At 38.2% G+C, this 24802-nt stretch overlaps 1 protein-coding gene across 8 annotated transcripts in view; it reads left to right on the plus strand.

The window, feature by feature from the left end:
- Positions 1-24802, plus strand: part of USP34 (ubiquitin specific peptidase 34) — a 113497-nt gene that overhangs the window by 78415 nt on the left and 10280 nt on the right. For all 8 annotated transcript variants that reach the window (XR_008436571.1, XR_008436570.1, XR_008436575.1 and 5 more), the window contains 30 exons: positions 525-590; positions 1707-1853; positions 1946-2002; positions 2099-2176; positions 2895-2989; positions 3935-4107; positions 4442-4595; positions 5373-5451; positions 6312-6365; positions 6471-6566; positions 7489-7553; positions 7650-7725; positions 7823-7870; positions 8233-8298; positions 9501-9581; positions 10678-10763; positions 12025-12193; positions 12277-12351; positions 12890-13041; positions 13425-13473; positions 13565-13669; positions 13793-13837; positions 14846-14950; positions 16859-17006; positions 17983-18617; positions 19671-19828; positions 20636-20714; positions 22986-23112; positions 23465-23572; positions 24580-24684. Coding sequence is in view for 1 of the 8 variants with exons in the window: in XM_053974731.1 (XP_053830706.1) it covers positions 525-590; positions 1707-1853; positions 1946-2002; positions 2099-2176; positions 2895-2989; positions 3935-4107; positions 4442-4595; positions 5373-5451; positions 6312-6365; positions 6471-6566; positions 7489-7553; positions 7650-7725; positions 7823-7870; positions 8233-8298; positions 9501-9581; positions 10678-10763; positions 12025-12193; positions 12277-12351; positions 12890-13041; positions 13425-13473; positions 13565-13669; positions 13793-13837; positions 14846-14950; positions 16859-17006; positions 17983-18617; positions 19671-19828; positions 20636-20714; positions 22986-23112; positions 23465-23572; positions 24580-24684 (3481 nt within the window). In the remaining 7 variants the exon portion in view is untranslated. The remainder of the gene's footprint in view (positions 1-524; positions 591-1706; positions 1854-1945; positions 2003-2098; positions 2177-2894; positions 2990-3934; positions 4108-4441; positions 4596-5372; positions 5452-6311; positions 6366-6470; positions 6567-7488; positions 7554-7649; positions 7726-7822; positions 7871-8232; positions 8299-9500; positions 9582-10677; positions 10764-12024; positions 12194-12276; positions 12352-12889; positions 13042-13424; positions 13474-13564; positions 13670-13792; positions 13838-14845; positions 14951-16858; positions 17007-17982; positions 18618-19670; positions 19829-20635; positions 20715-22985; positions 23113-23464; positions 23573-24579; positions 24685-24802) is intronic.

The following is a 24802-nucleotide window of genomic DNA, read 5'->3' on the forward strand; positions in this document are numbered from 1 at the left end:
CCTGACATCAGCAGGGCAGATAGAATGTGTGAAGCACCCCAATTGCCAGTGACCTCATCATTTTCTGTTATTTTTCATTGCTGGTACTTGTCATGTAATTTCTGGATTCGCCATTTATAAATGCAAATAAAAAGCTTAATAAGAGAAGCTGCCGGTCTGCACAGGAAATGCATTATAGAAAGGGCTGTTCAGAGCCCTCACAACATCTGTGAATTAAAAAAAACTATTTCAAAACCACTAATACTTTGTAATACTTCCCCAAAAGCTCCTACCTGCAATAAATTTTTAGAAAGTAGAGTTATTTTATTTTCAGGTTTAATGTTGACATGCCAAAAAAAGTGTAAAATAAGTATAAAAATTCTAAATAGAAGATAATAGACAGCGTGTTCCTGTACACAATTATTTTTTTTAGTGGTCCATAATAAAGTACTTGGGTTTTTATTTGGATGTTACATCTTTTTAATGTATAGTTTTGGAAAGTAATAAGCAAAAAGATCAAGTCTTCTTTTATTAATTTCTGTTAGTATTCAGAAGATATGAAACACAAGACCACTCTGCTGGAACTCCAGAAGATGTTTACATACCTAATGGTAGGTGTGAAAGAGGGTCTTTTAGGAAGTGTTCTATTTTAGAGATTCTTTGTACATAGTTCAGGTGAATCAATGAATTACAGAGGTGTTGGGCAGGTGAGTTTCCCTGGTGATAAAATGAAATACATTCTTCTTATTCATTGCATTTTCCTTGCTCCAATATTTAAACATTAATCCATTGAAATACAGCAAAATTTTGAGATTCCAGGACCAAACAAAATTAAAGCAGTTCCCAGGTGTTCAATGCTGTTAAAACACTGAAACAATTCCGAAATAATGAAAAAAACCTGAGGAGAGTTGAATGTCTTGACACTGGTTTTGTGTAAGAAATTCACAACCACTTCAAAGACAGATGGAGAAAAGAGTCTTGACTTTTAATGCCTGCCATGATTCATAGAAATTATTAATTTATACTTCAGAAGAAAATAATATAGGAACAGAAAGTCATAGCAAGACTTACCATTATTTAAATCTTGAAGAAAGACTTTTTTCTAAAAAAGGCAGTATTTACAGGGGGTACTGTCTTGCTATACATCCTTAAAGGAGAGCAGAGTGAGTCCTGCATTCCCAGTGTGCAAGGCAGTGGAATGGGGATGTATTCTAAAGAATTGCTTTATACTGCACATTCTTTTCTCTGGCTAAACACATCCTGTTGAAAACTAGATGAAAACATAGAGGAGTCTGAATGAGAATTGAGCACTTGGCAAGATTTAAGTCAGCCGTGTCCAGAAATACATAAATACAAGCTGATGTGCTCACATTTTATTTTGTGTCTGAACAGATATGCAGAAAGTGCACGTGTCACATCGTCAGCCAAGATATTTTATTTTAATGATTCATTTAATGAAGTATTTCCTAAATATTTTAATACTTTTTTACTAATGGTATTTTACTCACTGGTATTGTGATAATGGTTATCAATTAGTTAAAAACTGCTTTGCATTTCAGCAGAAACACTTAAACATTTAGGAAATTATCCTGCCTAATAAGCATATTGTATGTAAAAGATGTCTTTTTGAAAACAGATATTAATATACGTGTGTGTGGTACATCTGTGTAACTTGAAAACAAAAAGATTTGGGTTGATTTGGTTTTGTTTGTTATCTTTTATCAAAGGAAAGTGAATGTAAGGCCTATAACCCAAGGCCTTTCTGTAAAACCTACACCATGGATAAGCAGCCCTTGAACACTGGAGAGCAGAAAGACATGACTGAGTTCTTCACTGACCTAATAACAAAAATAGAGGAAATGTCTCCAGAACTGGTGAGTTATGAAGAGGGAGCAAAAGGGAGCTTGAGAACTTAGGGATTTGCTCAGATTTCCTTGACAGAATTTATTCATTCATTCATTCACAGAAAAACACAGTGAAAAGTTTGTTTGGAGGTGTTATCACAAACAACGTTGTTTCCTTGGTAAGCGCTCCTTCTCTAGCCTGATCTTTTAAAGATAATTACTTCCTAACTTCTCAAAAAAAGTGATTTCATTGCTTTTCTCTTGCATTTGTTCAGGACTGTGAGCACGTGAGTCAGACAGCTGAGGAGTTCTACACAGTGAGGTGCCAGGTGGCAGATATGAAGAATATTTATGTAAGTAATGCCAGGCTGAGATGAATCTCAGATCTCAGTTACAAAGGGCATAAAACACTGCCACACACTTGAAGATTTCAATTCTTCTTATCTGCACTCCAGCTTTGGGGTGTTTTGAGGTTGATATTGTGAGGTCATTTAGTTTCATCTTTTCTCTGCTGTGTGCAATCTGCTGGAGCCAACAGTAGTCATTGACTGTTGTTTTACAGTCAGTAATCCGTATTTACTTGTTTTAAACATGCTGTGGTCATTTTATATGAGAACTGTAAATATCAAAAGATTTAACATTTGCAAATACTGCTGCTTATGAAATTAATTTAAAGCTTACACCAGCATAATTCTACGTTTTCAAGCTTTTTAAACAACCATTATTCCCACAGTTGAAATTTGAATTTAATGGATTTGAATTCCTTGAGACAGCTTGGAATATTGAGTACCATTTTTATGAGTTAGTTCCTTAATTCTGTATTTTCCTAATATATTCCTAATTATATTCCTAATTCTGGGTTAGGAACTGGTTTTCCTGTCAAATTCTTCTCTCAGTTCAGATGTGTGGTCTTCTGTGAAAAATTTTGGGGCTTTATTTTCATAACTTACGGAAATGTTAATTAAACTCAAAGTAAGATTGAAAGGGAGGGGTTTGGAAATCAGGCCATGTAAGCACAAGATATAAATATCCAAGATAAATGTAACCTCCTTTTCTGTTTTTTCCATGTAGGAATCTCTTGATGAAGTAACTATTAAAGATACCTTGGAAGGTGACAACATGTACACGTGTTCTCACTGTGGGAAGAAAGTGCGGGCTGAGAAAAGGTGTGGCCAAGAAGAAATAAATATTCCTAATGTTTCTTTTTAGTAAATCCCTGAAATTCCATTTGGAATAACAGTAATCCTCTAGATGTAACAGGACTGCTCTTTCATTCAGTTTATATCATGTAGGCCCACAAGGATCCCTGTGCAAACCAGAAATTAGAAGGAAATCAAATTTCCAGAACAGAGAATCCAAAGTATCTTAGCAAAAGACACAGGAAAATGTTCATGACCTTTTTTAATTAAAAAAAACCATAAATTAGTACCTTTGGAAGCATTAGTCCTGGGTTTAAAATACTAAATGCTTTCAGAGGTTGATTGGTTACTCATTATGTAGGAGAATTGCTTAGGTTTCATGTCACCCTGAATTTCTTAATTAAAATCTGTAGCTTTAAAAATATTTCCATGTTTTGCAAAGTCTGCTCATAAAGACAAAATAAATTAAAATTTCATGTTGTCTTGGTATTGCAGCTAAGAAATTTCTTTGTTAGAGTTGGAAAACCTTGTTGTTTTAAATAACATGGGTAAGAGAGTAACTTACTTGAAAATCATTATTGCAAATTTTATGAGTTTTTATGCAGGAGATGTTCTGCCTTTATCTTTTGGAAGATGGTAACTCCCTGCAGTGAGGGGATTTGCATTGTTGAATTCATTCATAGCTTATTTTGTGATACTGTTTTAGAAAGCTGGTTCCCGCCATATGAGTAAATTACTGTTTCCTCCAAGGTACAATGACAGCTTAAACAGAATTGTTTAATGGGCTAAATGTGACCTTCCTGCTGCCAGTCAGTCTGCCCTGCTCTGGGGCACTGTAGGAGCTGAATTTTATATTTATGTCTTAGCAACAGATCTCCAGTGTTCCACTTGAAATAAATGTTTAAAATCTCTCTGAAAATACAATTCACCCTCCTAAGCTTTTGTAAATCATGTTTATTTGTGATCCTTCAGGGCATGTTTTAAGAAACTACCTCGTATCTTAAGCTTCAACACCATGAGATATACATTTAATATGGTGACCATGATGAAGGAGAAAGTCAATACCCATTTTTCATTCCCTTTACGTTTGGATATGACACCCTACACTGAAGATTTCCTCATGGGAAAAAACGACAGGAAAGAAGGTTTGCTCCTAAAATGGATTCAGCAAGCTTTGGCATTCTGTTTGTCTTATCCACTGTGTATTTATTTGTGTATTCACTTCCTGTATACAGAACAGAAGCAAATAAAATCAAACATAGCTTTAATCAACCTATATTCCCAAAAAGTCACACACTGTATTTCACTTTAAAAAAATGGCCAATTTTTGGTTTCAGATACTGTTTAATTTGAATTAATCTTACATTTTTTTTGTAAAGTATGAGAGGAATTGCAAATAATTACATACAGTTTGTTGCTAATGTTGAAGTTTGGGTGCTTAGGAAATAACTGATTAAATATGGTATTGAATTCTTTCAGGTTTTAAGGAAGATGGTGGATATCTGAAGGAAACTGAGAGTTATGAGTATGACCTGATTGGTGTCACAGTTCACACAGGAACAGCAGATGGGGGGCATTACTACAGTTTTATCAGGGACATTGTCAATCCTCATGCTTACAAAAACAACAAGTGGTGAGCTGTGCCATTTATATTTCCATATTTTTAATAACTAAAGCTTGTTGGCTTTGTTAGGTGCAGTTATATAGGGAATACATCCCGTAGGTTCCTCTGGAAAGCGCAGGATGTTGGAATTTTATAATTCTAAGGATATTAATTTATTGGCCTACAGATGAGTAGCCAGGAGAGTTTTGTGGTCCCCTGGACACAGGGGTGGCAGGGAATGCTGTGCTGGCCTCACCACAGCCAGGGATTGCTTCCTGCTGGGACTAGATTTGAATTATTGCAGTACAAAAGATTTCCTAGATTGTCCTTCCTGAAATCTGCTCGGTACCTTGGATGAGGATCCAGCTACATTTCTGGATGGAGAATTTGGGAAAGGGGAGGGACATGGGCATGGGAAGGAGGAGGGTCCTCCTGGGAGACAGAAGAAAGCAGGGAACACTCTGCCTGCTGTTTTTGGATGTGGTATCTCCATTTCTCACTGGAGCCCTGGCATAGGAAACAAGGTTTCCTCTCTTCCTGTTCTCTAGAGTAGCAAGAGCATTTCTGAAACAGAACCAGCTCATGACCTAATCCCTGCTCCACTGGGGATCCTAGCAGTGCCTCCTTGTTTGATGTTACTGGAAGAAAGTCACTTTGGGACCAGATTTTCATTTGCTGGGATCTAAACAAGACATTAGAAATGAACAGGAATATTTCAATCTGAGGAATCATTGGAGGTGCTCATGAGACTTTATTTGCCCCTAGAGATGAGCAGCAGTTGTTTCAAAGCCTTCTCCTGCCTTGCAGGTACCTTTTCAATGATGCTGAAGTTAAACCCTTTGATTCTGCCCAGCTCGCTTCCGAATGTTTTGGTGGAGAAATGACTGTAAGTTCTGACCTGAATTTTTGTCCTGTTCAACTCTTCCAGTATCTGTTACAACCCAGGTCTTTGTATGAGGCTTTAAAAGGAAGCTGTCAGAAGTACAGTACAGGTATTACTAATGAAGCAAAGTTAATTAGTGAAGTGTCTCTCCAAACAAGAGGTATTTCTTTACTAAATCTGGTTTTTATCATACCATTTCTTCAGGTATAAAAAAAGTGAGTCTGAGCTAATTTTGGAATCCTTGTTTGGGGTGGCTGCTTAGCTCAGGCCATTGATGAAGGAATCATTACTTCAAGCTTAGGTGTATTCTGGGGAAAAAAGGGGCATTTTGATCTTTGTCTATGTTTTGTATTGTTGTCTGTGACATCAGTTGGAATATTTTTACACATTATTAATACAAACAACACTCAAATGTTCTCAGGTTGTGCCTGAATTGATCATTGTTTATAGCTGTGTACATGATATAAAGCACATTATAGATAACACAGTATCTTACTAAAGCAGTCCTGGGCATAAGACTACTTCTCATGTCTGGGAAAGACAATATGCTGAAATAAAACCAAAAAATTCCTTTGTTTGGCACATAGATAAAATACCTTTAGATGCCTCTAAAGAAGAGGTGTCAGTGAGATGGATGAGCCAGGAAATTGCTTGGGATGGAAGTAGAGTATTGCATAGTGGCTTTGAAAATTCAGAAGAGGTCAGAGAAGAAAAAATGAAACAAGACTGCTTTGAGCAAGAACTAAATTGTCAGCAACCCTCATAAATATCATGAAATAAATGTGCAAGTGAACTGTCACAAACTGTTAGACATGAAAGTGTTAAAAAGCTTGTAATTAATGGTTTTGCTTTCTTCTTGACAGACAAAAACTTACGATTCTGTTACTGATAAGTTTATGGACTTCTCCTTTGAAAAGGTATTTCTCTTCCAGACCCTTGTTGTATGATTATATTTCTGATTTCATGATTTCTCTCTCAAAGCAAAAATTATACAGATGTTTTTTTTTTTTTTTTTCTCCAAGACACACAGTGCTTACATGCTGTTTTATAAACGGATGGAGCCAGAGGAGGAAAATGGCAAAGACTACAAATTTGATGTTTCCTCAGAATTGCTGGAGGTACAAGTTGATTTGTTTTAACACCGATTTAAAACACTGTAGGAGGCCCTAAACACATCAGAAATCTGAATAAACCTAGGAAAGCAAAAATAATTTAAATCACTAAGGTGGCGGTCCTTTCATTTCACTGTCTTCCTTAGGAGATGGTCATGGGATAGGAAAGGAATTAGGATTTACATTTTATGTGAATTTTAGATGTTTTCTCATTCTATCCTGTTTATGGGATAAATCCCTTTTTGCCACCTGGAAAATTTAATGTCCCTGCTCCCTCTGGCCAGAAGTGTTGCTTCAGCATCTGCCACATTTTAGGTTCTTAATTGAAAGTGTCTCTTCATTCCTAGCCAGCAAATCAGATCATGCTTTTAACCTTCTTGGTCTTAAAAATATTAATAGATTTTTATCAGAGTTAAATGTTTAAACTATATTGCTGTGAAAATCACTATGAATTGATGTGATCAAAAACATCACTTTAGAGAGAGGAGCAGGGGACATGGCATGAAATCCTGTTCTGGTTTAATGATGGAGATTCAAATCTTACTCTTTAGGAATTTATCAGAAGTTCTCAGAGCTCATCAAGCTTTGGGTTAGACTTCAGCTGTGATTCTATTTAAATTTGTTGTTCTCAAAATTTTAGCCCAAAACTCTGAATAATTAAGTTGCAAAAATGACGCCACAGAAAGAGGAGAAAATTTGAAGCTCTGTTCTGCCGTCCTATGGCAGGCACAACCAATATTCACCATAATATGAATGAAACAGCTTTGAGCCAGTTCTTTAAACTAAAGAAAGTGCTTTCAGAAAGAGTTTCTCCTACAGAAAAATTCTGTGTTTTTTATTCTTGGAATCATTTAAATATTTTAAAAGTCATGCTTAAGTAGTGAAATAAATTGCTTTCTTGTATCTGATGGTAGCATTTTTTCTTCAGTGGATATGGCATGATAACATGCAGTTCCTTCAAGACAAGAACATTTTTGAACATACATATTTTGGGTAAGTTTTTCTTTTAAAATGTAATATTAACGCTTCTGTTCTTCTTGTAGATTATCATTATTTATTTTAATTAACAAATAAAATTACTGACTCTAGGTTTATGTGGCAGTTGTGTAGTAGCATCCCAAGTACACTACCAGATCCAAAAGCGGTTTCTCTGATGACAGCAAAGGTAAGGATTTCCAAAGAATCTCATCTTCTCTTAACTATTTCCTTGTTGGCATTTTAATTCATGCATTCTAAATTAATGGTGCCATTTTTTTTTCCAGTTAAGCACTTCCTTTGTACTAGAGACATTTATTCATTCAAAGGAAAAGGTATTCGATTTACTTGTAAATTCTCATTAAGTAGCTGCATGAATCTAGTGAAAAGCAGATCTGTACTTTCCATTTTAAAAGTGGGAGTTTGAGCTGTAAAATCACTATATATGATGCTAAGTTCATGTTTAAAATGTCATTTACCACATTTATAGTGAGCACTGCACAATGGAATATAATGTGTATGTTAAAATGTATGGACTGGTATTTATCTGTAGGTGCAATGTACTATTAATTCATAAATTGTTTATTGTTTATAATTCTTAAGATTTTGTGCTTTACTGAACCATTTAGAAATGTTCAAAGATTATGCTGGAATTCATTATTTAAAGTTACAGTTTTTCCTGTGTTTCTTTTCACAGCCTACAATGCTTCAGTGGATTGAACTGTTAACAAAACAGTTTAATAACAGTCAGGCAGCTTGTGAAGTAAGTGACTTAGGAACTCAGCAAAGTACAAACCAACTTTCTATATATTGTTTAACTTTCCTGGAGGTTCGTATCCCTGGAATATTTTGGACTATGAACTGCTGTATTTGGTATATTTATGCTCTATGAGATGAAATTCGTCCTCTATGATTACTGCAGATCCTGGGGAATGACTTAACTTTTATTTGCAAAAACCTATGTTGAGACCACAGGCCAAAATAATTTTGTCACTGGAATAAGAGAGAGCCAGTGTCACAAACTCTTCATTTGATTAATTATTATGTAGTGACTTGTGTAATGAAGACTTGCTTAAATCAACTCACACAAGAGACATGGAAAGACAAAGAATTTACTGTGGTCTTGTTGAAAGCAATTTTGAGGTACTGAAGAAAGTTTTGACAGTATTTCTGTGATAATTTAAATGTACAAGGAGCCCAACATAGACTGTGTCCTGCCTCAGACTTTCTTCAATAGAAAGGAATTAAATCCATGATGCTTTTATAAATTGATTCAAGGTTGATAAATTATGTGGCATTCAGTATTTGGGTGTACAGTTGTCTCAATGGGGTGTAGTCTAAGATGTTTGAATTGAAGACATTCAGTGTAGTAAAGAATACTCAAGTACAATTAAAATAAAAGTAAGAATGTTGATTCTTTATTTTAAACTGTCTTTCTTGTGACTCAAGCAAAATTCTGGGAGTCAGAAGACTGAGCTGTGTTATTTGCTGAGTCTGACTTGGAATGAGTCATTCTCTGTTAGTTTTATAGTTTTTGTGTCTCTGGAGGCCATGAGGCTTTTCCACATGTTAAAATGCAAAAGATCTAACTTGGGAAGCTCTGTTTAACGCTATCACTCTTCTACAAGATTCTTCTGGTTATGCTTTTGTGTAAGCATAATTTTTATGCTGTTGACATCACTTTGCAGGATAAGTGTGTTCTTCCAGGTAATTTTCTGATGGCATGTAGAGCACAGGGATAAGAAGATACCAGATAGAAATTTATATTGCTGTTTACTGCTATTGATCTTTATTTCTTTATTCCTTCATGCACAGAAGACATTTTAGATTTCCCTTGGATTAAAACTTGCCTATTCCTTAATAATAGTAACATCGATTTCTCTTCAGACTTTAATATCATGCAAAAAAGAAGATTGGACTAGAGCAAGTGTGGAACAAAACTAACACAGTATGTATCTTCTGCAGTGGTTTTTGGATCGTATGGCTGATGATGATTGGTGGCCAATGCAGATTCTAATAAAGTGTCCCAATCAGATTGTGAGGCAGGTAAGAAAAAAATTCCAAGTCAGGTGACTGCTTGACCTGTGACCAGAAACAGCCGATTCTGATGGTTGTGATTCTGACAGTTTCAGTGAATACCTGTAATTGTCTGAAGATATTTGGCCATGGGACTGTTACTGTTTGAAAAAAACCCAGCATAGCTATAGTGTCAGGATCATTAAATCACAGTAGATGCAAATTAAGGTTTCTACGACTCCCTTTTGATCTCTACAAATCTGAACACTTTACATTAAAAAATGGTTTTTTCTGAATTAATTCAACAATAGTTCATCAAGCTCCACTGTCAGAAAACAAAAAAATAATCAAACTATTTACATTCAGTACTCCTCAAAGCTCTGTAGTAAAACTTGTGTAGTAAATTTTTGTGGGTAGAGGTGTTTTTACAATATTATGCCACAAAGCTTTGTTAATACTCTTTTCTAGACATACTTTAAAAAAAAACCCCTACATTAGTAGCATATGGACATTCACAAATTCAACTATTAATAATATCACTTACAAGTGTACTTTCTTTATAAGTTGTTAAGGTATAAACTTTAACAGTTACTCTGTGTCACCTGAATTCTTCAGTTGGATTTCTGGTTATTAAAGTGATATTTCTATGTAGACCCATACATAGTTTTTGTATGCAATGCATCAGTAAAAGAATATATTTCATGGCAAAACATTATGCAAGGTCTTAGGCAAGGTCTTCTTCTCATGAATGCTTTTCATGAAAAGGAAGGAATTTCCTTCAAATTTTCACAAGAATTCCTATAAGCCAGCAGCAAAATTAAAAAAGCATCTTGCCGAAAACATGAAAATGTTTCAGAAAATAGGAATAGAAGGAAAAAAGTTGAGTCATGTTTCAGTGCACACCAATATTAAAGGCTGGGTTTAGGGATCCTCCATGAGATCTGTTCATAAAAACCAGGTTTGGCTCTTCTGTTAAAATACGATCTCAGCTTTGTCTTTCAAACTTTGAACCTATGAAAAGCTAGCAGTGGGACTTGGAGACAGAATATTCTTTGCTTAGGAGCGACATATTGACCTTTTTGTGAAGGACTAAAGGTGTGGAGTTCATTCCCTTCTCTGTTTGCAGATGTTCCAGCGCTTGTGTATCCACGTGATCCAGAGGCTGAGGCCAGTACATGCACACCTTTATCTGCAGCCAGGAATGGAAGACTGGTAAAATAAACTCCCTGCAAACTTCTGTTAATTCCATGCATTACTGCAGCTGCTTTTATTGATGAGTCACTCAAAATAGTCATGTAAAACTGAAATGGTGCTAATTGTTCTTTGTTATTCTGCCCAAACTGCTCTGATTTATTTAAAAAATAAGGTTGCAAAGAGCAGTGTCAAATAGTTTGAAACATTTGCTCCCTTAGAGTAGGTTTTCAGCATGGTCTTTATTTTTCCTATCACTTGGACACTGCAAGTGTAAATCTCACTGCTCAGACTTGAGAATCCTACTCTGAGTTGGATCTGGAAGCACAAAGGTGGAAGTTTTTATTTGTACATCCTGTAAAAGAATTTGGAGATCAGAGGTTAATCCTGTAACTAAATCACAGATTCTGTCAAAAAGGAGGAAGAGCCCTCTTTGATTCTCTTTTGCTCTGCTTATTATCAAGAAAACTGTCACTTTATCTCCAATTATGAAACACTTAAACTCTTTTTGATACATGATGAGAAGAAAAAAGTGGTTTTTCTTTCACCTCTTGTGTTAAAGTTGTGATTGTGATAATAAATTTTCCCCAGAGCGAAAATGGCAGAGTTAGTAATAACTATGCTGCCATATCAAAATTCATGAAGATACAATTTTCATGGCAAAAAGTAAAATTTAATTTGCTTTGAAAGCCTTACTAGTGTCTATAACTTGGTTTTGTTCAGTGACGAGGTCCAAGCTTGAGCATATGTCTGAGGCTGAAATTCTCACTAAGTAGCTGCATGAATCTAGTGAAAAGCAGATCTGTACTTTCCATTTTAGAAGCGGAATTTTGAGCTGTAAAATGACCATATATGATGCAAAGTTAATGTTTAGAGTGTCTGAGGCTGAAGGTGGATGTTCTCTGCCTTGTCGGGCTGCTGTTTTGTTCAGGAGGGTGCCTTGCCTTGGTTCCATAGCTAATTGCATTCCCATTAAATTCAACAAGCAAATCAAGAGGATGATTTTAAGTAGGAGATCCCCAATACTATTGTTCTGGGAGTTCTTTTCCTGAGCAGCATCTTGATTCACAACACTAATTTGATGAACTCTTCAGCATTTCAAGTGCCTGATGCTCCCTTAGGTTGGGCTGGTTGTTATCCAGGCTGTGGATAGGGGTGAGAGATCTGAGAGCAGGACAGAACAGGAATTTTGGTGAATTCCTTTGTTTGGACTGGCTCAGGATGACTTTGTGCTCTGTGTCCTCTGTGAAACACCCACCCTGGCTGTTGTTGTTGCTGCCAGCTCTGATGACATGGACGGGCCTGTGGAGGACATCGGGAGCCGCTCGTGCGTCACGCGCTTTGTGAAGACCCTGCTGTCCATCATGGAGCACGGCGTCAAACCCCACAGCAAGCACCTCACGGAGTACTTTGCCTTTCTCTATGAATTTGCCAAAATGGGAGAGGAGGAGGTGAGTATAGACTTGGATTTGGGGAGTTGCTGGTGTCTGTGCACAAATATGTTTTCAAGTAATTCCATCCCTGTGTTTTTCAGAGCCAGTTTTTGCTCTCTCTGCAAGCCATATCCACAATGGTCCATTTCTACATGGGAACCAAAGGGCCTGAGAATGTAAGTTTGAGTGTTTTATATAACAGGAGCTAATCTTTCCTGTTTTACATGTGTGATCATTACTGTTGTGTGTCTTGAATCATCTTTCAGCTGTTATATTGAAATTGCTTCACTTCCACAATTTTTTTCAATGTGTGAGTGAATATAATATTTTTAAAAATATGTTGAATTGACTATTATTGTTTAGTATAGAAATTTGCACTGAGTAAAAGCAATTAAAGTTGCCCTTGCTTCATACTAATGGTAATGCTGTTAACAATTGATTGCTTACTCCTGTTGTACAACTTAGGTTCTTAAATTTACCTGCTTTTTTTGTTAAATAGACCATATCTTCAGCCAGCCTACCTCTTGAATTTGTAAATACAATTTTGCTTGTGCAAAGTGAATGTTTCAATGTGAAAGTCAGTTAATTAGATGCTTACCTGGCTTGGTTCATGCAAGTTGATGAAGTTGTTTGCAGTAAAGGACAGGGTAATGCAAAAGCCCTTTGAAATGAAGGCACAAATGTCCACACTGAAGTTCTCTGGTTTTTCCTTAGCCCCAGGTGGAAGTGCTTTCTGAGGAAGAAGGGGAGGAAGAGGAGGAAGAGGAAGATATCCTTTCTTTAGCAGAAGAGAAATACAGGCCTGCTGCTCTTGAAAAGATGATTGCCTTGATTGCTCTTCTGGTGGAACAGTCTCGCTCAGAAAGGCAAGAGCTTCTGGAAAAACAAGATCAGTTTAGAATTTAGAGTTCAGAAAGGAGTCAAAGATTTTATGGGTTTGTCTGAGGGTTTTATTGTGGGCTTTTTTAACAGCATAAATAACCTTGTATATGAGCCCATTATATTTTTAATAACTTAAAAAGGGACTCTAAATTGTTGACCATATGAAAGACTTGGGTTAAATACTTGAACACATTCAATTGCCCACATTTGGTTTTCTTTTTTTATCTCAGTCAAGTTGTTCAGTTTGACATCAACACCTTTATTGTTTCTTGTATATTGTGATACTGAAGAATATGAACTAACACTCAGTCCTGAGTGTCTCCCTAACCATCATGATGGCTGAAGTAAAATTTCTTTTGTTTTTTAGGCATTTGACCTTATCACAAAACGACATGGCAGCACTGACAGGAGGAAAGGTAATCAAGTTAAAAATGACTGCTACAGCCTCCCAAACCCTCTGTGGTGTGTAGCTGTAGGCAGTGTACTGTATCTTCTTATTTGTTGCAGGGTTTCCCTTTTTTATTCCAACATATCCGTGATGGGATCAACATCAGGCAAACCTGCAACCTCATTTTCAGTTTGTGCCGCTACAACAATCGCCTTGCAGAGCACGTGAGTGGCAGGGACCTGTTGCTGTTTATTGAAATCTCCTCTCATAAGTGTCATGGGGTAATGGTTATTATTTTAACTGAATAAACACAAGTCTAAGTGAGTTTTGTGTGTTTTCTTTTCAAGATCGTGTCCATGCTGTTCACATCTATAGCAAAGCTGACTCCTGAGGTATGTGAACACACCACCTGTCTAGTAAATAATCTGTAGTCATATTTGCCTGGTTTAAATCACAGAAATAATCCTTTGCTCATCAAAAGTCTTGCGTGGAAGATGGAAGTCTCTGTGCCATTGAATGAAGTCTAACTGCACTGTTTGTGAAGTTTTGCAGAAAAACAGAAATTTGCTGTGCCACTTCGGATGAAAGTTTTATTCAAAACAAATAACATTTCTAGATTCTCCACCCATATGAATTTCTATTAAAAAGTTGGTAACATTAAAGTATCGTGTGCAAGAGTAATTGGAAATAATTACTTATTATCAGAGTCTTCAAGATTTGGGGCACCATTTTGCAGTTCTGTGCTGGCAAACACATTTCTCATTCAGAGTAAATTCCTGCCCTGGTATTAACAGAAATACTGAGAGTTCCAAATGGATTCCAGATGCAAAATATATAATTGTAGTTGTAACCACTTTGTTGAAACATTGTTAAAAGCTGGATGAGTCTTCGCAGTGTAAAACCTCAACATGGGATGCTTTTGGATAAACTTCCCAGGATCCATATTCCATATTATATAAATACATAAAAACAATAACTTATCTGAGCTAGTGATATAAATCAGGATAAATTGGTGAATTCTTCAACAATGAACAGCTTGATTAGTTCCTTTTTATGGAATAATGTCTATATTTCCTGTAATACATACATACATACATATACATATATATATATATATTTATATATATATATATTTCCTCTAATGTCTCCTAGACTGATCCTGTCTCACATGACCCTGTTTCTTTGCACTGACTGTAACCAGTGGCTTAATTTATAGATATATATGGATTAAATAGTACAGATTGAATAGTAAGAGATTAAAGTATTGTATTATAAATATTAATGTCTGAAGTTCACAGAAATCTTACAGACATTGGGATTTTTAAAAAATACTCTTTAAAAAAAAGGTGGATGAAATTAAATAGATGAAATTGGATATTTTTCCCTTTTCTGCATTACAGGCAGCCAATCCTTTTTTCAAATTGCTCACCATGCTCATGGAATTTGCTGGTGGACCTCCGGGAATGCCACCCTTTGCTTCTTACATTCTGCAGAGGATATGGGAGGTACAATATGTAAAATAAATCAGAAACTAAATTGTCTTTCTCTTGTTGGTTATTTTATGTCTCTTTTGCATTTTGTTGTCATCCTTCCTGCATCAGTCCATGATTTTTTAATTATCATTCCTCTTCTAAATTAACAGCAACAGCCAATAGACAATAAAAAGTTCTGTTGTAACTTAATGTAGGGTTAATGGCTCTTCCAGTTTAACTTTAAATTTTAGTTTAATGAGAAATTTATTTATTCATAATAAAGGCCTAGAATGCTTTTTCTAGACAAATTCCACATAGTTTTCTCAGTTATCCTTTCGCAAGGCCTGTAAAATGTTTCAACACCCATCATTTGGTTGTGGGTTTTTTTGGCCTTTATGTACAAATTCCTTGAATATTCATTTGACATTTTTGTTTAACACTTTCAGTGCATAAAATAGTGCCAAACTAAGTCTGCTGGATAATTGCTGTGTGCAGGACCAACCTTGCTTGTGTTTCCAAATGAGAGAGACTTTTTAACCAAGTTGGCACAGGGATGAATTCCTTCATCTGAGCTATAGATGAGCCATTAAAGCTTTCTCTTCACCAACCTGCTCTGAGTTCCCAGTACAATTCACTGTCTTCATTCCTGGCTGAGAACAACGTGGCCAGCCTGGAGACTGCTGAGGACCAGCTCATTCCCTTTAATTCCCTTTAAAAAATGGGGCTGGAGCACTGTGGGATGGGACATGGATTGCTGTTCCAAAGGGTTTCCTCCTGGTCAGGAGCGGCTGTAGGATCACAAGTGATGGATGAGCTGTAACTGCTGCACCTCAGGTAAAGGGAGTTAAAATGGCACATCTCAAGGGGCACAGTGACACCCAGCTGGTAACACAGGTCCAGGGGATATAAATTGTGCAGGCAGGGATGTGAGATCCAGCAATGAATGCACAGACTTGGGGTGTGGAATCTACTTGCACAGGCTCTCCAGCTTCTGGAAGTCATTAAAAAGTGATTGAGCTCTGCAGACACTGAGAAATTGTCTCTTGGACATTCCCTCCAGCCATTACCCAGGAAACCTGACAGAGCAATTTGTCATTTCTAAATAAAGGGATTGTTCTTCAGGTGTTTATTTTTAAAATGAGATTAAAATTTTACAAGCAGAGTTATGGTCATGTCAGCTGCTCATATTCTTCAGGTGGAGTAGGGGAACTGGGAACAGCTTCAGCAACCCAGTTACTACCTCTGGTTTCTTAGGGTAAAATTAGGCACCTGGGCCTTGAGGTAAAAAGAAAGTAGTTTTTAAACTAACAGAAGAACAAACTACATTTATTGGCCTCATGTCAACAGCCTTCCAGCTACACAGAGCCAGAAAAGCAGAGGAAGCCTTGTTTTCTCCTTATTCTCTCAAGATTTACTGACTTCACAAGCACTCATTGCCTTTGGAAAGTGCTGGATGAATTTATTCCTTGCAATTGTATATTCAATAAAAAATGTAGTAGTTACTCTCAGCATGAAGCTGTATGAACATTTTTGCATACCATTTATGTTCTTTTGATGTAACATACAAAAATACCAATTCAGTGTTAAGGTTTTCTGTTATATATTTTTAAAAGATACTTGTTTATAAAGACAAAGTTGTTCCATCTTAGTGCTTAATATTTCAACTCCTAAATATCTCATAAAATGCAGAAAGAATAGGCAGAGTAATTTCCTGAGCTTGGACTGAACTTTCAAAACTGTGAACAAGGTTCAGAAGCACAAACCAGTGAAATTTAATAAGGTTTTCTTTGTGTGCAGAGCAGCTCAGTCTTGCAGGTGCTTTGATAGCCCTAAATGATTTTAAAAAGAAATGTTGAAAGTCATTTTAGGGGTTTCTAATACAATCAGTGCATAGTAGGAAGATTAATGTATTCCTTTTGATTTTTTTCCCCTCTCCTTTAGGTCATTGAGTACAACCCCTCACAGTGCCTGGACTGGCTGGCTGTGCAAACCCCTCGGAACAAACTCGCTCACAGCTGGGTCCTGCAGAACATGGAAAACTGGGTTGAACGTTTCCTCCTGGCACACAACTACCCTCGAGTGAGAACTTGTAAGTGGATTTTAATTGGAGAAAATTCGTCACCTGTTGCAGTGAGTTGCATGCTCCTGTGTTTGTCTTTTCTTCCTTTTCCAGTTGTTTTAGAATTGCTGGGTTTTAAAATCTTGGGATAACTGTGGTGCCTCATGCAGAGGTGTTAACCAGTTTTGACGAAAAAACTGTGTTTTCCTTTGGTACTTTGAATGATACACTGGTAGGTTCTTTATTTTAAGTGGTTAATCTGTAAGGTCCAGGAAAACCTAAAGAAGGAAAAGAGGTAATTCCAGAGGTTGTCCATTGTGTCCATCACATGGCTGTACAATAGGTGGGAGGAGTACATGTTGTTCTTCCACGGGAATCTCCAGCTGAGTCCTTTGAACTTGTGGATCAAGGAGAAGCCACCTGTGCTTTCTCCTGGATTCCAGGGTATCCTGACTCTTTGCTTTGTTCTGCTGGGAATCACACTGTCACATTGCCAGAGAACATTTTCAACCTTCCCTGTGTGCAGTTTTTTTACAAAGGAGGCTCCACAGTACAGGCCACTGACCTTTAACACATTTCTGTGGCTGAGGGAGATGGAAAAACTGAAGGTACAGTTCTGCAACAGGCTCCAGTTGTAAACATCTCGGAGGAGGTAATGTCCTCTTGATTGAGCAATGGACAACTTCAGTCATGGAAAACCTCTGGGATGCACTGTGTGATGGGATGTGGGATCACATTCTGTGGTGGGATGCTTTATGTTAGTACAGGGAGAACGAAGGCAGCAGACAGGGATGTAGGTAGCACATCCCAGCACCGCTTTTAATGTGCTTTGTGCTACTCTTATCCACTTGGATGTTTTTTCTCGTGTGAATACAGTAATAGCAGATGCTGTAAAATGCTTTGAAATCTGTAAATGGAACACGCGGTGCAGTTTAATTGCTGTTTACGTGGCTGTTAAGCAGGTATGTCACTGTCAAAGGTGTAACAAATCTGTTTTTATTTGAAGCTGCAGCCTATCTCTTGGTGTCGCTTATTCCAAGCAATTCCTTCCGTCAGATGTTCCGATCGACCCGCTCTTTGCACATCCCCACAAGGGACCTGCCCCTCAGCCCTGACACCACAGTAGTTCTGCACCAGGTCTACAACGTGCTCCTTGGCCTGCTCTCACGAGCCAAGCTCTACGTGGACGCCGCTGTGCACGGCACCACCAAACTGGTTCCCTACTTTAGTTTCATGACGTACTGCTTGATCTCCAAAACCGAGAAGCTCATGTTCTCCACTTACTTCATGGACTTGTGGAACCTCTTCCAGCCAAAGCTCTCGGAGCCGGCCATCGCCACCAACCACAACAAGCAGGCCCTGCTGTCCTTCTGGTACAACGTGTGCGTGGACTGTCCCGAGAACGTGCGCCTTATCGTGCAGAACCCCGTGGTGACCAAGAACATTGCCTTCAATTACATCCTCGCGGACCACGACGACCAGGATGTGGTGCTCTTCAACCGCGGGATGCTGCCCGCCTACTACGGCATCCTGCGCCTGTGCTGCGAGCAGTCCCCTGCCTTCACCAGGCAGTTGGCTTCTCACCAGAACATCCAGTGGGCCTTCAAGAACCTCACCCCTCATGCCAGTCAGTACCCAGGAGTAAGTGACCAACGCCACCAAGCGCCGTTCCTGTGTCCCCTCTCACCCAGTGTCTCTTGTAACTTAACACGCCCAGCGGTGAAAGTATTGCATGGGGGTTTCCTGGTGGAAGTAATTTGTGTCTTTAGATCCATTTTCTAGACTTTAGGGGGAATAGCTTTGGGTTTTTCTTGCTGTGTAGCAGTAGAGAGCGGTTGTTGTTTTCTGGGAGCAGGCACTGGTGTTTCCACTGTTGAGTACTCCAGCCTAGTCATAAGAAGCAAGGAATAAGCTTTGATGGTGGTCCCTAGGAAGGAGATTGCCTTGTAACAAAGGTGGAGGAATTCCCAGTTTCTTCTTTGCTTTCACCTTCTGGAATAGGGCCAAGATTTAGCCTGTAGCGTTCCAGGGGAGGACAGCATGGTTCCCCTTGGGAGCACCCAGGTACCTTTGGCAGACCTGGGAGTTGTGCTGTCGTTACAACACAGTGACACCCAGCAGAGAGCAGGTGCTGGGTAGAGTAGGCTGTGTGAGATGCTCAAACAATAGGCTTACAGAGGCTGGAAGAGACAACAGGCCTGGGTTTGAATGATTACACAGTGAATATTGCTTTGAGATCCTTTGTGGTGTGCAGGGACGCAAAGAATACAATCACTGTGAAGAGGAGGAGGATGCAGGGAATTTTCCATATTGACCTTCTGCCTAGATCAGCTCACGGGGAAATTTTACATCTGACAGTCCCATTGCTCTCCTTGGTGGCATCTCCCCTCAGAAATCTTACTTTGTCTTGCAAGGGACCTGAGTTACTCCACTGTGTTTGGTGTTTGCCAGGCATATGGGACTGCAGCAGGGTTTGGCACAAGCAGCTTTTCAAATGTTTGGTCCCAGGGATGGGGATTTCAGATTGCTTTGCACATATATATGTGACACGTGTACATTATGTACACATAAGTGCAACAGTGAGCTGTGCTCTTAGGAAGCATCAAGACATCTAATTTTATAACTTTGAAAGAAAGTCTGAACCGTACCATAGTGGGAGAGCTGACTCTAACCAAGTATTTCTGTGTGTTTTAGGCAGTAGAAGAGCTGTTTAACCTCATGCAGCTGTTCGTAGCTCAGAGGCCAGACATGAGAGAGGAAGAGATAGAGGACATAAAGCAATTTAAGAAAACCACCATAAGCTGTTACCTGCGCTGCTTGGATGGACGCTCTTGTTGGACGACTCTCATAAGGTACAGCCCTGTGCTCATCCAGCAGCTCAGCTGGAATTCCATCCTCTGCCTCCCCCCATGAGCAGAGCTGGAGTTCCAGCTGCTCCTGTTGGCAGTTGTTACTTTGGAGCAGAAATGTGATGTAGAAATTGTGCCTGTGGGACAGTTTTATTATATCGTGTCTTCAAAGAGTGTTTCATTTCTGGTTGTAGGAAGTACAGCTGAAAGTGCTGCTTGGGCATTCTCAGCAGAGCTATAAATTGCCTGTGCATGTAGGTCAGGGTTGGGGTTTTAAATGGAGCTGTTGGTGCACTGAAAGGCTTGTGGAAAGGACAGTGTTATATGGAGGGGCTACATGCACTCACCTGGCACTGATCTGTCACAGAGCACAGCCATGTTGTTGCAAGTAATCATTATGTTGAAAGAAACCATTTATTAGCATAATACTTACCTTTCTGTTCTGCTCTAAGCATAAAATATTCTGATAAAACTGTTTCCAGACATTTAAAAGGCCAAACATATGCTTGACTGAATCTATTTAAATGTAGCTTAAACTTCTGTCTTTCAAAGTACATAATTTTCCACATTTTTGCAGGGGTTGTATGGGAAATATTTCTGTAAAGGTTACATATAAATTATTTTCCATAACATAAAGGATGTTGATGGCAGAGGCATTTTTAAATTAAAAAGGGGGGGGAATTATGAGAAGAATTATGTTATTTTGGGGTTTCTTTGTTCTTTTGTGATTATTTTCCAAAATAACAGCATAACAATTTTAAGCTTGGGATGCAATTTTTAGTGTTCTCAATGTTTGGATTTTTTTCCTAGTGCCTTCAGAATATTATTAGAATCTGATGAAGACAGACTTCTCGTTGTGTTCAATAGAGGATTGATTCTGATGACTGAGGTAATTACTTTGTTATTTAATTACAGCAAACATCTCACCCTGCTACTTCCCCTGTCAGCTTTAATAAGATTTCTTTTTAGTACTAAAAAGATCAGGAAATTGTTTGTCTTCTTCTCAGGACAGAGGGAAAACCACCCAGAGATTATGCTGAGAGGAATAAATGTATGCTTTTTTGGTGTCATTCCTTTTATTACAGGTAGTTTGAGAATGAATGGCTGAGTGCAGTCACACAGTTGTTAGTAGTTAAAAAGTGTTAAGACAACAGGTTAAAAACCAGAAATTACTTAAAGGGTACTCAGCGGCAGTTGTAGTTAATATTTCTGACCCTCCTTTGAGGCCCTTCTGAGACAATTCTCCTTTTTTTTCCCTACCTATTGTGTCTTTGTTTGCAAGGAGTGGTCTGAAACACAAACTCTATTTCTCTGTGATGGAACTAAACCTAAAATGCATTTCTGGAGAATATCTAATTGTTGTAAATGGGAATTTGGTCTATGAGACCAAACCAGAATTATTTCAAAATTGAATGGAAAAAAATTAAATAATGCACCTCTGAAATGGATGCAGTTGGAATGTCAGGCCCCTACTCCCAGGACTTTCAGTCTACAGATCCACAAGTCCTGATGGGTGGAACATCCTGGATTCCATTCAGCACTCCCATGATTGAGCTGACAGATGAGAACCTGTGTTTATTAAAAGCACTGGCAGTGCTCCATGGGGCAGGATCCCTTTGAGAACAAGAATAAAAATCTGGATGTGCTGGAGAAAGCATAAAACCAAGATTCAGTTCATTCTTGGCACCTGTAGAATGGTGTATTCAGGAGAGATATTAAACTGGGAAAATCCATTGTGCAAAACAAGTGGCTCAGAGGTAATTGTGGCTGTGCAGAAAATGGGATTTTGGAATAGGTTGCTGCAGGAGGGGGCAGCCAGCACAACTGGAGGTTGTCAGAAGGACTGGGAGCAAACATTTGTCGAGGATATTTAGTCTGGCTTTAGCCATGTGGCTGGACTGGATGATACTTTCAGATTGATTCCAGTCCCATTTTTATATGGTTTATATAAAAAATTCTTTAAATGTTTTTATGTCACTGGTTTGCATTTTCTGGGGAAAAGTGTGACAGAAAGAGCTGGAATTACAGAAACAGTGCAGTGCTGTTTGAAAATTGAGTTTTCAGGAGCTTTTTATAAATATAAACCTATAGATTAATTAATTGTAGTTAATTACTCCAGCATATCTGTTCCTTTTTGTTATGAAAATACCTCCATCCAGTAAACTGGCTGTAAAAGGTCAAGAACTGGGCTATAAAGTTATCCATACATGAAACGTAAGTAGATTAAGGTACATACATAGACGTATTTAAAAAGAATTTGGTTTAGCTTAGTTAGCCCTCATCCATACTAACAATGGATAATTAAGTTTGTGAAGAGTGTGTAATATGAAATGAACTTACCCTGTGTAAGTGCATTGCTAGAAATTGAATTAAATTGATGCTACTTTCCAGCTTGAGGTTAGCAGGCCTTATATTGTCACTTGTTGGATGGAAGTGTTTTGCCTGGTGACAAAAAACTGCATTAAGGAGTTGTCACATCCAGGAAAGTTTTCCAGTTAAGGGTGGCCATATGTCTTTTGTCTTCACTGTAATATAAAAAGAGCCTGGCAAGGGTTTGCATTCTAGGGACCGAGGCTACTGTTCCTTTATCTTTCAAATACCCCAGCTGATTAAATAGCTTCTCTTACATCCTGTGCTAGAATTTTTGCAGCTCGGAAATGAGTTGCTTTTCGTTCCCAATATTTCTATAAATCACAGATGCCCACAAGGTATAAAAGGAGAAGTAATTCATCTGATGTACAACCACATATCCTTCAGCAGCATTTTGAAAAATGACTGGTATCCATCTTAATCCTACCTTTTTTCCCCAAAATTCATATATCTGTGTGTCTTTGTGCACCTCTTGTATCACTTTGTCTGCTGGAAGTTTGGGATTACAGGGATATAAAAATACTGTGTCTCAAATGACACTTTGTTCACTGGTTGTAGATAAAGGTGTGAAAACTTGGTAATTACTTTGAGCTGGTAATACAAACCTTTTACCTAGAAAACAAATGAAGAACTTTGTGATTATATCCAACACCTTATATTTTTTGAGTATAAAATACCTTGTTTGAGCATAAAATAAATGTACATCTATCTGCAGGATAAAAAGAGGAATACTGACAAGTACCTTAGTTTGGCAACATAATGTTTTTGGTATTTTTTTTCTTCTTCCCAGTCCTTTAATACATTGCACATGATGTACCACGAGGCCACAGCTTGCCATGTGACTGGAGACCTCGTAGAGCTTCTGTCCATTTTCCTTTCAGTTCTGAAATCCACACGTCCATATCTGCAAAGAAAAGGTTTGATTATAACTCTTTAAGGGATGATGCCTCTTGTTTCTAAATTAATTTTCCTCACCCAAACCCTAGTGTTTTTTCTTGCTTACTAGCTGTTTCTTAAAACTTGCTGTACAGTAGAATATGTGTCTGTTAATGGATATAAAATTGTTACTTATTAAATTACTTACTGACTTAATAAGAAACTAGATTGCTTAAATTTAACAGCAGTAGACCAGTGAGATCTAACAAATTCCCAGATGGATTAAGACCATGGTAGAGGAAAAAGAGACTCCTCAGCAATAAAATTTTGTGCTTTTTTTAATGAGCTTTTGAGCCATGAGCTAAGCAGCCTCCTGGGATGTTTGCATTGCAGATGTGAAGCAAGCTCTCATTCAGTGGCAGGAGCGGATTGAATTTGCCCATAAGCTCTTAACTCTGCTCAATTCCTACAGTCCTCCCGAGCTTAGAAATGCCTGCATTGGTAAGTCCTGGCCATGCAGGGCCTGTCTTGCACAGGCCCCTGCTGAGAGATGGAAATGCCACTTACACAAGTGCTCTGCTAGAAACAGGAGGTTGGGATTGTTGGTGTGGTACTGTCAGTACCTCTGTTCTTACTCCAGAGAGCTCTGGGATTGTCAGCTTGCATTGAATATCCCTGTGGTCAGTTAAGGCATGCAGACTGGGGGCGCAGAAAGTCACGGGTCACTTTGTGAGACCGATTTGCCACCTGATAAGGGGCATGACTGAGGAGTAGCTCCTTAGTTCAGGTGTCACTGAGTTTAGAGTCAAATCCCAAATCTGACATTAAAATTCAAACATGAACTAAAGCGCCCCTCAGAAAGGATCGTGGAGACCAAGTTATTCTGGGAAATAACTTTTTTCCTGTTCATTTTTATGATTCAGTACTGTGAACTGCAATAGTAGAACTAAAGCATAAATAGCTTGTAGAGAGGAATGGATTTGCTTTTTAAAGTGCAGACATAGGTAATACATACAAATGCCCCTCTTGCATTAGCAGAACTATTTCAGAAAGGTCCAGTTTTTTTCTAGTTTAGTAGTTTTTAATATTATTTAATGGATTGCAGGTAAAGGCCTAACACTGTGTCCAAAAACGTTTTTTGTGTGTGATTTGTATGCATTTCCCCTTATTTTGAGTATTGTTCTCCACCTGACTGCTGCTGGTTGCCATTTTCCAGGTGTCAAACCTGCTCTGTTAAAGAAGAAGCAAAGAGGGTAATTTGGCAGAGGTTCTCATTCTCCAAGCTGGCCCCTCCCTGGTGGTTGCTGCAGCACTGAGCAGGGTCTCTCCCAGGGGCAGAGGTGAAGGGAGTTGGGACGGAGTCAAGGGTGTCACTCAGGTGTTGCTCATGGTGGAGCTGCGGCAAAAGGGATACGAGAGAGAGTTTGCAAATGTATGAGCCTTAAGTTGAACTGTTTGCTGTTAAGAAATAACAGTTTGTAATAGCAAAAACAACTTTTTGTTTGTAGATGTCCTCAAGGAGCTTGTACTTTTAAGTCCTCATGATTTCCTACATACTCTGGTTCCATTTCTACAGCACAATCATTGTACATACCACCACAGTAATATCCCAAGTAGGTATTTCAGTGATTGTCTTTTGAAGTTCTCTTACGCTATTATTACTCTACGTGTTCCTTGCTGATATCAAATATTGACCTTTTTAATATATCCCTATTTTATCCAAACTTACAC

This window comes from Vidua macroura, chromosome 3 (genome assembly GCF_024509145.1).
Source record: "Vidua macroura isolate BioBank_ID:100142 chromosome 3, ASM2450914v1, whole genome shotgun sequence".
In the NCBI taxonomy this organism is placed as follows: domain Eukaryota; kingdom Metazoa; phylum Chordata; class Aves; order Passeriformes; family Viduidae; genus Vidua; species Vidua macroura.